Raw genomic sequence first — 14,494 nt, 5'->3', positions numbered from 1 at the left:
AAGACTTGTGACTTGAAATGCAGGGGGAGACATCAAAACTGGCTGACAAATTCCAGTTTTTCCTGGCTTCGTACTTTTATGCATTACTGCTCATTTTTTCATTTTTCCGTTAGGTATGAGATTGTTTATAAAGCCATCTTCAGTGCTCCCCGCTGCTGCGCACACACAAGTGGTGGTGTGACTTGGCAGTGACCACCAGGCATGATGTCAGGTACGTGACAGCCCATCTGAGGGCAGGGCTGAGGTGACATCTCCCCTTTCCACTTACTGAACATCTGGAACACCCCCCTTTTCTTTAATGAGTTCCCCTATGCATCATACCTTTATCAACTAACACCCAGGGGCTGGCACCAGAGCTGCAGAAGAAAAGGAGAAAACGGGGTAAGGTTAAGCTCCATCACAAAGGTGGACTTCAAGGAGTCTTGCCCCAGCAGTTTTAGCAGCAGAAGGGTTAGAGAAGGCTCCCATCCACCAGCCCCATGCAATAAAGGCTGTGCATGGTGCCACTACCTACACCGTCAGGTGAAGTTTCAATTCACCTTACTGCTTGGGTGACCCCAACAAAGATGCAAAAACCTACAGAAGAATGTTTCTGTTAGCAAAGGGATATTCCTCATTCTTTTGTATTGCAGCCAAATATTCCCTCAAGCTGTTTGGTTTAAGATGCTCTTTTACTGAGCACCACCAGAGTGCTCAACACCAGGCAGGGACACTCCCTCCCAGGAGCAGAGAAGGCCTCTCCAGCCCAGTGCTGACCCAAGGCTGGGGTCCGGGTCAGACCATAGCTTCACACCTGGTCTCTCCAGCAGCAGAGCAGGCTCCTGAGCCCCACTACTTACACATCGTCTTAAATAGGAAACTTAATCTCTTGTATCTCTTACAGTAGTAGTTGCTCTGCTGTCACTCTGCATATAACTGCCTCCTCCAAGTGCTCGGGGCTTTTCACGAAAAGCCCCTTCGTGGTCAGGGGGATATCAAACACCTCCTCTCGGCTAGTATTGCCACTGACCTGGCGATGAGGATCGTACACTTGCTGGGGACCCACAGAGGGAAGCATGCTTGCCAGTATCTTGCCTCATGCTGCAGGTTTCTTGGTCAGCAGCAGGCGCTGGAAGACATTCCTCTTCTTCCCGATGCCCAGGCTAGCATCCTCCCCCCTCTACCCTGTGCAGTTTCCAAGGGGGCAAACTCCTACAGGGTCAAAGATTCGTCCGTTTCTCTAACCCCCTAAACTGTCTGACCAAAGAAATATTATCTCTCCTCACAAATCTCACCACACCTAGAAATATTTATCTGCTGTTCCCAGTGTTTTCCTAATTCCGTGAAGGAGAACAGGCACTTTGCCTCCCTCTTCCTTCCCTTCTGCAGGGAAAAAGAAAACTAAAATTCCAACTGAGGGAAAGACACAGACAGAATTTTCTTTAATTTAGACCAAAAACATGACATGCATCAGCCAAGTTTGAACTGGCAGGAATGCGTTTAACAGCAAGTGGAAAAAGGGCAGGGAAAGGGCAATAAAGTAAAAAATGCCACAGAAAATGGTAAAGTGTTGCCCAGAGGCAAACTGTAAAGCAGTGAGGTTGGGTACTTCAGTTTACTCCACGAGACCTATTCCTAGAAAACAATGACAATGCATTTATGAAATAAAACGGAAATTCTCCTTCTTCATGAAAGGGAATTAAGCAAGTACAGACACAGTTCCTTTTGCTATGATCCACAATTAATTTTCATAATTCAGGCTGTAATTTAATTGCTTTTACTAATAGCCTTAAACCTAAAAGAGCACTCTCTTCTTCTTGAAAATAACTGTAAATAGTGGGAAAGCCGGCAGCAATTGCTCTTGTTTGATTATCATCACAGTTAAGTCACCCAGACAACCTGAACTCACCCTCCCAGCGATGCCCTTAAAACAACCAGAAACTGAGATGCTCTCAGCCGCCTGCACGTAAGGCAGACTCCTTGCAAGGTCCACGCTCCTGTGCTCCCCCTCCCCCTCCGACAGCCAAGGGACACAAGCCTGAGTGTGTCAAGGACAAAAAAGTAGCAGTGAAGATGCTGAACCCGACTCTGATGGTTCTTGGGGGCTGCCAGTCCTAAAAGACTGCCCTAACCTGATGGTAGTAAGAGCAGGAAAGTTACTTGGAAGCATTTTTCTCATCCAGATTAAATCACTCCGTCTTTCTTTTTTTTTTTTTTTTTGTTAAACTGTGAAACAGCGGGAAGATTTTTTTATTTTTTTTTGAGCAGCTCTAACAAATTATTTGGCTCAGTATTTAATACTGATTATCTCCATAAATTGAATTATCTAGTTTTCAGAAGTTTTCCATAAATTGAATAATCCAGCTTTCACTTATGAAAGTGCGATCAACAAGAAAACCGGCTTCTCCCTCTCCCTCCTCCCTACCCCTCCTTCTCCTTTCTTCAAACCCACCAACAAATAAATGTCTAAGCATAGCACCCTCTGTTGGGTACCCAGTTGCCCCTGGCAGCAAACTGCTTGTGGGCCAGGTGATCTCAACATCTGACCAGTCTGTGTGAGTGAGCAGCTCCCGACATGGTTATCACGCAGGCACAAGTGAGGACTACTGAAAGGTTCGTGCTTTCTTGTTTCTTTTGTTGTACTTTAAATGATGTGGCTAACAAGTCCTGACCTGTGCAACTGCACTAAATTCCTGAATTATTTGCAATGCTCCCTAGACAATCCAGGCTCTCCCCTTATCCAACCCTTTTTATGTCTTATAAAGGGAAAACAAACACTTTTTCCAAATAATAAAGCTCCAATGGATAAATTATTCTTCTATCTTTCCATCAGCCTATATGTCTCCACATCCTCATAAAAATGAATGAGGTCCAAAACCACCAGATGGTACAATAATTTCCTCCAGCGATGTGACGCTCAAAAGTAATTGTTTTCCAATAAAAATAGTCCAGCATTCTGAAAACTGACAGAATCTCACAAGCATGAGGTCCTAACTGGTGATGGATGGTAGCACCCACATCCTTCACGACACCGATACTAAAAAGAGCATCCTGGCACTGTCAAGGCAAGGAGTTGCAGGGGCAAGCAGGCAGGAAGGAAGGTCTCATGCTCTTTCCAAGTCCTTGTAAATTCCTTGTTTCTCATCCATTTTGATCTTTTGGGAGTTGGGGGGAAGAAACAGAGTGCTGGGACAACCTTGATCGCCCCACAGCAGAAGACGAAGAACCTTGTCCTCCTCTTCTCACCTGTACTGAGACCTGAAGCCCTCCTGCCCCAGTCCAACCCCTTCTCCCTCCCTCCCTCTCCTTCTCCTGCAGGCACAGGGCTCCCTCAGCCACATGCAGCCCTCGGCTGTGCTCAGCCTGTTGTCTTTGAGGACAAAAACACAGTGATGAGGACAGCACAAGGAAGCAACAGGAGTCAGTGCTTCTCAGAGTCAGGTGAAAGAAGAATATGGCCATAAGAAGCATCAAAACTATACTTTCATAAAGGAGAATGAAAGGATACAAGAGCCAAAAAAATAAAATCATACAAACTGCTTAGAGGATACCAAAATGGATGTCAAGCCCAGCCCAAGCCTGGACCTCAGAAAGAGACAAAGGGAATAACCGACCTCTCTTGGGCTGAAGGAAAAGCTGCCCAGAAATCTTTCAGGAGGCCCCCACTCAACAAGGGTGGCCAGTAAGCACTGCCCAGGCAGGACTGCACCGAGAGCTCCTCACTGTGCGTGAGCATCGCGACCAGGCCCCAGGAATTTGGATCGTTTTTTGTTTTATTCAGAAACAAGGGGAAAGATCCAAACTTCATTTAAGAGCAATGACTGGAGTACAAAGGGAGATGTCACCTTTTCACTGCAACAGTGCCCATGAGGCAACCGCTAACGCAGCATGTTCAAGACACGCTCGTCTAACACTTAACAGATCCACAGAAGCCTGTGTAGTGGCTGAAGCACACATCCCTCCTTTTCCGCTATATTCAAATTTTGTGTATGTATAATATTTAAATCTGAAAAGCGAAAAAAGTGTGAAAAAGACAGAGAAACAAAAAATATACAAGTCCTATACAAGTCTCATGAGAGCAACATACTCTTTTCCACATAAATGATGCAGCACACCTGAAAATTAACAATTAGCATAATGAAAAATTAAATAATTTTGCTATTGAGATAGCAGCTGCCCTGGCAGAGCTTAATCTGGTACCAGCTGAGCCAACCCACAACACACCCAGAATGAACATCCCCATGTTTCAAGCAAGCAGGCACCCAGTTGGCTTTGCCCAAGCACCTCTCAGTACCACTGGTACCCTGACGATGCTTCTGGGTTGGGCATCAGCTGGTTTTGATGAAAAGCTTCGCCAAGTCTGTGAACAAAACTACAGCTGATTTCTTCAGGCTTTGAATAAAGGTCTTCAATGCTAAGACCCAACAGCTGTTCCAGCAGTTGAGCAATGTGAACAAATATTTACTACACACCAAAATGAAACAAGTAAAAGCTTTTTTTTTTTCTCCTGTCTAGCCAATATTTGAATGAGACTTGGTATTAATTTTTACATCTCTTGAAAGAGCTGCTTACAACAGACAGACAAAAACCATCCTTCTCCTGATGAAGGCAGTAGCAGATTTCAAGCTATCTGTCATTAAGAATTAGAAAGATTTAAGACAGGAAAAAAGCCCTCACCCAAAGAAATGGGCTAAGTGCTGTGCTTTTACTTCCCAAAAGCTTGCACGAATCTCTCTTTCAGTTTGGCTCATATGGAAACTGCCTGTCCTCCAATTTTTAGCAATTTAAAGTACTAAAAGGAAAACAGCCAAAAGTACCAAATTTTCAATGAAAAACATGTGAAGCCATCAAGTTTAACACTGTTTCCAATCTCAGCTATAAATCAGCTGGGTCTGCAAAAGAAATTATACTCTTCAGCAAAACCTAACTACAGTTTTCTGTTTGCAATGAAACCTGAAACCAGGAAAAATTCACCTGATTTTGTTACAAAACTTTTCAACAGCATACCCCATTGTAAAATTGTGTCTATTTTCATCCCACTTCCTCTACCATAAAAAAAAAAAGCCACAAAACTTGTTTAATGATATTCTCCCAAAAGAAAAATTATAGTCATAAATAAAGGATAAACACTGACAGAACCGTGATAAAAATTATGTTTACTCTGTACATCAGCATGCCTACAATAGCACATTCTTCTGTTTTGTGACCGTCTCCTTTTTGTCTGCATAATTTAAATATCTGGAATCATGGCAGCAATACTTCCCTGCTATAATTCTTGCTTTTTTAAAACAGACAGCTCTTTAATCTTGCAAAGGCAGAGTCTATTTATAAATATAGAATTGCATTCACAGTGAGTCAAGGCACAAAAAGCTTCTGGAGAAACTGAATTACAAGAGCCATTATTATCCTTTTTAAACCCCTGGGTACAAACCAAATCTCTGATTACCCCTCTCGAACAATTTTTCATCTTAACCACAAAATAAAGCACAAGGGTTGAGAATCTGGGATGAAATGGTGAAGTACTCTGCTGCAAACTGCGCACCAGACCACTGTTAAAAGCTTTCCAACTTAAAATAAAACCTTACCACCTTCCGAGCTTCCAAGGATGTTCCAGGTTGATGGCAATTTTTCATGAGCGACGGCCATCGTCAAGTCATTATCCAGGGACTGCAGATCTTCTATCCCTAGCCCAGACTTATCCAGCAACATCTCATGACCAGCGGCAGTGACACATTCTGCATGATCGACTAGAAAGCGAGACAACTTGCAAGACAGATTCTCTGTATAAGCGACGGGAGAGGTGCCGAGGACCACAGGTGAGTATCCCCTTGAGTACATTAACACAGAGACAGAAACTGTTTCTTGGCATCCATGGCCTGTAATTATAATGTAAATTAATCACTAACATTACCCATTTTCAGAAAATACATTAGTTTTTCCTCATTCCTCCCCTGCCTTTAAGAGCTGTGACTACTCCTCCAGAATTATTTTATTCTTCCCTCTAGTTACATCTATTTGTCGTAGGGCATCCACCTACCATGTCTGGGGATGAACTTGGACCCAACTAGCCTGTAAACTGCCAGTCCTCCCAATTATACTGACATAATTAATTCTAGAACCAGTCTTTCTAGATTAAGGTTCTTTAACCTTAAAGAAGAAAGAAGAGGTAACCACATCAGGATGAAATCACACAAATCAAATGCCTGAAGATTTCTGGATAAGAATTAAGAAAAATGAGGTGCTCAAGAAAAAAGTGGGAACACCAACTCTGAGTAACATACCGATTTATTAACACTTGTTTTGTACCTGCCCAATGTCTCCTTGTAGGCCAGAAGCTTTTAACTAATGCATGCTTTATGCTTTTGGCAGGCTTGATTAAACGCTGTATCTACTCTCTGACTTACAGCTGGGACCCTCGCAGTCTAAGGGAGTTTGTCACTCAAATCTCTTCAGTATCTCGTGCATTCCTCCTCCTCCTTTGCCATCTAAGCGAGAGTGGATGTCATACACCTAAAAGAGGTGCAAGCTGTACCTCTCATTGGTGAGCTAACCATGACATACTACAGGTGCAAATCTAAACTTTCTAAAATATCCCTGAATAACTACAAGTATATAAGCGATCTAGTAACTGCAGAAGGAAGCATGTACTTACCACAACTGCAGTTGTTTTTAAAGTGCTCCGAGTTCCCTTATGTTTAATTTGGCCACTATGAAAAAACACTAACATCAGCAGGGCTATATTTTAACCTCACACTTTATTTTCATCTGTTCATGGCTTCTGTTGGAAACAGGCGGAGGATTAAGTGTTGCCTGTAGCCTCCTGTTTTTATTCCTAGCCCAGAAGCAATCATTTAACAGTTTCGTTTCAGGCCTCTTAAAAAAAGAAAGGAAAAAAAAAAAAAAAAAAAAAAGACTGCTACCCTGGAATAAGCATTACATTTTCCCCAGTTGTATTCCATGATAGGACAAAAGAAGCCACCATGTAACAGCAGAGAACTTTCCCTTTCTATACTCAGCAGTTATTTTCAGACTCTAAATCCCCTTTAGAAAACAAGAACAAATAATAACCAGATCCTATTGCACAGGTACATCGTGCCTATAGCCACCCACTCCTCACACAAATGAAAAGGTCACAGAGCACCCAACAAAGGTGACAACCAGGGTGTATGCTACATCCACCATGGGGACAAAGCCAAGGCAGAGAGATGGCTGCGAGGCACCAATCCCCCCTGTCCGCAGCGAGGCACCCCTGGAACGGTTTTTCCCCGAGAGCCCTGTAGGGGGTCCGGCTCCAGCAGAGCTCCAAGCGTCCCACACCTCCACCATGAGCGCCCTGCCAGCCGGGCTGACTGCTGCGCCCACAGAAGGCTCAGGCAAAAACACAACTTTTGCAGTTAGGATGCCCCAGGGCGAACAGTGGCGGCATAGAATTAATTCACATTAAAAATGATGCCATCCCTGAAGACTGCACTTTAACACACACCCAATTACGCCAGCCCGGTAATGCTGTCTGCACCTGACACTGTGCTGCTGTGAGCGCTGTGAAAGGCAGGATCGCCTATGGGCAGTCAAACTCAGCCTGGATCCTAAAGGCCATCATTCCTCCCTGCATTTCCCCCACTACAGACCCGTAAAACGGAGTTACACCAAACCGTCCAGTTGTGCCCAGCTTTGAAACGGGGGCGGGGTACAGCAAAGAGCTGAAAAACGTCAACAGGAGTTAACACTCACCTGGAGCAATGGACCGAAGAGCATTGTCACTAATTCGCTCTGCAAACACTACATGCCTCTTCAGGGATCCATCGTAAACAAAGTAAAACTCGGCATCCTCCGGGAGGTAAATGTCTTTGTCAAATCTTGCATTTATAGTCAGCTGTCCCTGAAAAATGAAAGCGCTTTCATAAACATCCAGTAAATTTCTCATCTCCAACAAACGCGTTGATACATACTTCAGATGCAAGTTTATTATAACCTTTTCAACTGTACTATACAGAGGCTGCGATCCAATGACCAATCTGCAGTTTTCTACTTCCACTTAGAAAATACTGGTTTTATGCCTGCACAAGCAAAGGTGATTTAAAAAACCTGCCTTTTAAATAATGTCTTCCAACTAATCCCTTTCGTCCTGACCCACACAAATATAACTGACTTGTTATTTAAAATGCGTTAGAATAAACGAGTCAGTGAAGCCAAGTATTTTGCTATTTACAAAAGCAGGCTTTGTGTTAAAAAAATTAAAAAATTCAAAAGTGCTTGAAATGATCTTAGACTGAGTTTACAAAACAAAAGCACTGATGTAATTCTACAACTGACTATGCTGGTTTCAAAGAATACTGGTTCCCAGATATCTGCCCATGGGTTTCTTTGTAGTAAATAGAAAGCAACCAGCCAAGAAAAATCTGTCATACAATAGCTTCAAAAAAGAACAGGAAAGGGATCTGAGAAGCAGCAAACAATAACAAATGTCTGACATGTCTGAGGGAGGAAATTTAGATGAAGTTGCATTTCCTCAAAGAGGAGGACAGAGTGCTCCACCACGGTGCCTGGCTGCCGCAGTTGTTCCAAATAAGACAGAATTGCCCCAGCATCTGGCAGAAATGGTGATTTCTGTAAGACAAGCTGTAGAAGAATATCTCAGCCATTCACACCTCCAATCTGTGCCTGCCCTGTCTCTATTCAAACAGTTACTACAGCACTGACTCCACCGGCTGCATAAAAAAGTCTGGCAAAAACCTGCACCAAAGCACAAGACAGCAGCACAGACATTTCCATGATTGAAAACCTCAGTTATGCTTCTGACCGTCCTGACAAGCTTCAGGCTCCTTCCCCTGTTCATTATATGGCAAATGTACATTTTACTGCAGTGAGGCTCCTGCTGCCCCCCCCACACACACACTGTAACATCTTTGCCTGCCTTCCCCCAGGACGTCTTTCTCGTCACTCATAACAATACAAATCCTGCATTTGTTTTCCTCCTAAATGCAAGCTGGTCTACTGAACTAGGGATGAAGAGGCAAGGGCCAGTTTCAGGCACAAAATCTTTCTTAGATAGGAATGTTCCTGTAAGGACAGATGTAAACAACTTTAGGAGTCCAGTATTGAGAACAAACATGCCTGCCATCCCCAGAAACTGAAAATGCACCTCTTTTTAGTAGCCTGAACTATTATTATTATAACTGACAAGTGTTTTCTCTTTGGGTTTTGCACTGTTATACACAGAATTTATTACTATTGTTATTACTCATTATTTTTGTTAATCTTTATATGTTAGTTGCGAATAGCCCTTTTTGTCTGTTGAGTAATACTATGTCTGGCTATTTTGGGGAGACAGGAACAGGCTAAGTCCCTAAAGACACTCCACAGAACACTGGAGTGGGTGCTTTGCTGACTGCAGCCTGTGCACAGGCGCACAGCAGAATTTCTTCCACACAGGCACTGGTGGCCGTAACTCCCAAATCACCTCTACACCCTCTGGACGCCTAAGGCTGAGGGACTACATAGCCAGCCAGCTTTCACATTTTGTGGCAATATTTCACTTTTCATAAACCTACTCTTGGGGGGGGCGGGGGGGGGGGGAACCTAGCTCAAATCGTAGCCATTGGCTTTTACTGCTCCTTTTTAAAAAATGTTAATTTAGATTTAGTAAGGACAGTGGAACATCTTAAACTGATCGCACTGCATGAGGTACAGGCATGAGGGAGAATTTCACAACTCCTTGCCTTATAATGGATGAAGGAAAAATGCAAGAGCGGAAACGACAGAGTGGAAAGCTCATGTGTTTATGATAAAAACAGGTTTTTCATAATCCACTCCTTACAACCCTCCAGAAGAAGAAACTGCTGGTAATTTAAGCAAAGACTTTGCAGAAGAAATGCAAATTGGCAGCAAGCTTGTATCTGGCCAAACAAGATTCATTTGGAAAATCCCACGTGATCCAAAAAGAGGGTTAAATCCTGTATTATTAGAGAGGCATCAAAGATAACAAAGAGAGCAACTTTCACAGAAATACTAAGCTGCATCTTTTGGATGCTGGAAGGTTACCACACCCGGCATCAGAAACAGTTATTTCAGGAAGGACAAGCTCCTACCATCATCTCCAGCACTTCCCATCTGCCATCGCATCCATCCTGCCTTCAGACATTCTTGTTTCACATTGCTCAATTCCATCATCTTCTTTCACGCTGACACTACTAAAACATGCATCAGTTTGCTCTTCAGGCCATCACAAATGCCTTATGCTCCAGCTTCAAAGCATCTTTTTTTCTCCTCACCCACTCCTCTCCAAAATACCCTTGGTGCAGTTATGTCATCTGCACTTCTCATCACCTGCAAATCTTTTACAGGTGCATCCTACTACTGCTGGAGCTCATCCCTACACTGTCATCCCCTCCGGTCCCTCCACTGCTTTGCACAACACTTGTCCCCACTGGCCATGCCCCGTGCCAGCGGGCAGCTGCCTGCCCTCTCACAGGACACCTCCTCTTCCACCACACATCGGACCGTCTGCCCCCCGCATCCTCTCCTCTGAGACACAGCCTTCTCCCTGGCTTCAGATCTACACATGGCAGAGCCTATCTCAGCCTGTATTTGGGAAGGCATACTTACTGCACTTTGGAGACACTTTAATACCAAACTCCGTGGAAGCTTTGATCTTTATAAAGCAAGATATGCTAGCCGTCCTTTGGAAAAGACATGGAAAAAATAAAATCATTTGTGCTACAGGGAACGCCATTGCTGTTCAAAATTTATCTAATACTACATTTAAATCTGAATATTTAAGCATCCCTTCCTTAAGCAACCCAGAGTCTTCCTTTAGCACAGAATTACATCTATTTAATGACAGGTTTGAATGTAAAGCAATACTTCGAATAATAGCATTAGGGATCTGTAAACTGCTAAAGAAACAGAATTCATAGGACAGAGTGAAATGAGAAAGAAGAACCTTGTATTATGTTTGATCAATTCCTTTCCTACATTTGCAGTATCTTTTTTTATACATATTTTAATATAGTTACTATAACTATTAGACAATACGTTGCATACTTAGCATACATACAATCTACATCCTTATATATATATGCACTATATAAAGAAAAGATGCTGTAATGCAGCTAGATAACATCACAAACAGATGTGACTGATGGAGATGGCTGCTCCCGCAAGCCGTTTGCACTGCTGGCACAAATGTGGTTATTTGGCAGACCAGTCTTTCCCACTCTTATGACCACGTGCACTCCCCTCCAAACATTGCTGGCAGAATTCATTCATTACACACATGAGAACAAACACAACACTGAACTCAGAGGATGCTTTTATTGCTGCTGCGAGAGGTGTCCCCCTGCGTGTCTATGCACACAACAAGGGTGCTTTCCCATTCCGTTTCACAGCTGTGAAGGGAGCTGCAGTGAGACAGCACTGTAATTAGCACGCCGCTCATTTCTCTGCGTGAAGCCAACTTTGTTACCAGAACTGTTTAATTATTTTTTTTTCTTCAAACAAAGATGACCTGCAGTCCATTCTAGAAAACGCCTATGTAGAAAAACACTTGGAGGAAGCGATGTATGTCATGAGCCTCCTCCAGACTCTGCAGCTGGAAAAGGGCAGAAGCATTTAGCCAGCTCCCGACCCAGACCACCTTTCAGGGTGGAAAAGGAGGAAGCGGAGATGAGGGAAAAAGTCTGCCAGCTTATTTAGTTCTTTGCACCCTGTTTTTGGATGTATGACCTTGCCTTTAGCTGCATTTAAATGCAGATCGCTCAAGGGTGGTGACTTTACCGTGCAGCCACCTCTGCACACTGGCAATCGATCTTTTCGTTGAGAGCTGCCAACCTTACTAGCAAGGACTGTACGTTTCTTCCACAACTTTGATCAACGCATTGAAGAGCTTTGGGCCGAAGACGTCTCCCAAGTGTAATACACCCTAGCATTTGTCACATGAATATCTGGGGAAGAGACTGATGCAGAGAACCTTATTAGAAGAAAGAAAAAAAAAACACAAACAAAACCACCAAAAACTTAGGGTTTCCCAGGCCATATAAGAACAGCCTGGAAAGACAAATATACAAACGGTTGAAAAATATATACATTGTAAATAAAACAAAAATTCACTGCCACATCTACTTTGGTCAGACCGCTAATAGGCTTCCTGGAGGGGTGGCTCATGTCCCAAGCCTGTCAGTGTGTAAGAGGCATTTGGGCAATGCCCTTAACAACGTGCTTCAACTTTTGGTCAGCCCTGAAGTGGTCAGGCAGTTGGACTATATGGTCATTGTATGTCCCTTCCAACTGAAATAGTCTAGTCTATTCCATTCTACTTTGGATTATTATTTTTTGTAACAATTATTGAAGCTCAGTGTTAGAAAAGTGCAACAGAGCTTCAAAAATGTGTACAAACTCAATCTCTATCAACTTTGCACAAACAAAATAAGCTCACCTAGGCAGAAACCCAGAAGCTGTACATCAGCCCTTTAAGAAAAGGGCTTATTTTATTAGCTTGAACCTGAGGGATACTTTATATCTTTGCATTATACCCATTCCCTGCAAAGGGCATTTATTTCCTGCCTCCCTTGGGCAAGCCCAGCCCAGGGAGCAGGTTGCAGCAGGAGCTCCCTGCACAGATCTTCCACCTGCAGACAAATGAACTGGGGGAGCAACAGAGGTGGGAGCAATTCCAGCCCCATCCTCCTGCTCCTTTCCTAGCAAAGCATATGGGAAGGAGGGAAGTGGGATGGATCTTGCAATGAGACTCAGTAATGTATTCCTCCACCAAAGCAATGCCCCTCTGCTTCACAAGGCTTTCCCAGAGCTTTTTGGGAGATGCTACCTCTTCTGTAACAGAGCTGCTTCTTGGCAGAGCCCGGGCGTTCAACCCAGGTTCTCAGTCAAAACATATATCCACCACTCAACTATTACGACAATTCATGAGAAATTCATACTCACAGAAAACATTTATTCAGCCTCAGTCTCACCACATCTGGGAAAAGCACTTCGCCATTGCTTCCAACCCCATTTTGCAAGGCACAACCAAAACACCTTCTCAAGTCTGCAAAAAACCTTTGCTAAAGCATAAAGAGACTAAAATTATGATTATCAGCATTTAGAATTAGGTAATTAAGCCCTAATTCACGTATCAGTACAAAAGAGCAAAACCAACAGAAATAAATTATGATATATGCACTACCTGAAGTGCGGATGCTGTGCTCTTACAGAGCGATGTTTGTTCTGAGCTCATTCCAGACACTGAAGCTGGAAACACATCCCAGCTGGCATATTTCTTCTGCATTTCCAAATATAGAACCAATTTAGCTTAACACTTATCCTCTAGGTACCAAAGCCCAGACTAGATAAGTCACACAGATGCCACCTCATCTTCAGAAAACTGGCCAAGCGGCCTGGATACAGGTCAGCTGTGAGAGCATAGACCCAGAGCACTTTCCTAGGACAGATTCCTGACAATCAACTAGTTGCTAGGTGTCTTTGACACTATTTTCACAAGTTCATTTGTCTAACAACAGTTCAACCTCTCTCCCACTCTTTATTCTCCCTAATAAGCTTATTTATAGCCTCACGACTTGGAAAAACTTAACAGGGAGTTACAGGTTTATTTCTATGTGTAGGTATGCTTAAGCCTGCTTCTCAGGGTCCACGTGGACCTCAGATAGTTCAGTCCCCATTTAACCAAAGCAAGAGAAAGGATGTGCCACTTCAGCATCTCAGCAAATAAACACAGCCCCTGGTCACAGCTGGTTTCTCAGGCAGATGCTGGGGAACGTCCTTGCCCTGAGGCTCCCACAGTGTTGATTCTGATGGACATGCAGAGAAAGTAAATTTTAAAGTCAAAGGGCACTTATTGAGACCAGGCAGCCCATATCTTACTTAGATTTACACCTGAGCGGCTCAAAGCAAGTACCTCAACTCTACCATACCACCAAAGGAACGCATGTGAACAGGAGACCCCTCAAACACAGTCCAGGCCTGTAATACCACAGAACATCAGGCAGCCACATCAACATCTCTGACTGCAAAGAGATACCAGAAACTGTACAGAAGTAAAAGAAAATGGGAGAAACCCTTGCTCCATTGAAGCCAGGAGGAGTTTTGCCACCAATTTAATGAGAGCCAAGATTATCATTGCAATCCTTGAAATAAAAAACAAAAAAGCAGGCAGGGGGATTGGGGAAAGGACGCTGCAGCTACAGGGGCATTAACAGAGACACCAACTCAACTCTAAATGCATTAAACCTGTGGCTGAGCAAGCATTTGGCAGCATTGACCTCTGTGGGATCCACAAAGAAAAGCACACCTTTTATTACCAGTGAAAACACTGCCCTGGCACTGGCGCCAAGGAGGAGATTAGGAAGGTTTGTGTTTTTAACAGGATTTATAGGCCTATGCACTCTTTCAATGTAACCAAACAGGTTTTGCAGATGTATGTTTTCTTTTGGTTCCTCTAGGGCATTCCAGGGCTGACCGGGTCGGGCACACAGCAGAGGGTCCCTCAAGCCCTACGTCCCAG

At 43.6% G+C, this 14,494-nt stretch overlaps 1 protein-coding gene across 5 annotated transcripts in view; it reads right to left on the bottom strand.

Annotated features, from left to right (window-relative positions):
• The window catches only part of ARHGEF28 (Rho guanine nucleotide exchange factor 28), a 121,999-nt gene that overhangs the window by 88,376 nt on the left and 19,129 nt on the right, over window positions 1-14,494 (bottom strand). For 3 of the 5 annotated variants that reach the window (XM_054184772.1, XM_054184774.1, XM_054184775.1), the window contains exons 3-4: window positions 7,711-7,858; window positions 5,565-5,855 (exon numbers count right to left, since the gene is read on the bottom strand). In XM_054184772.1, coding sequence (XP_054040747.1) covers window positions 5,565-5,855; window positions 7,711-7,858 — 439 coding nt within the window. Of the gene's footprint in view, window positions 1-5,564; window positions 5,856-7,710; window positions 7,859-7,951; window positions 8,316-14,494 lie in introns of those variants that run through there. The other 2 variants (XM_054184776.1, XM_054184773.1) reach the window with 2 other exon arrangements.

This window comes from Rissa tridactyla, chromosome Z, assembly GCF_028500815.1.
Source record: "Rissa tridactyla isolate bRisTri1 chromosome Z, bRisTri1.patW.cur.20221130, whole genome shotgun sequence".
Classification (NCBI taxonomy): domain Eukaryota; kingdom Metazoa; phylum Chordata; class Aves; order Charadriiformes; family Laridae; genus Rissa; species Rissa tridactyla.
This window is presented reverse-complemented; position numbering and strand designations above follow the sequence as displayed.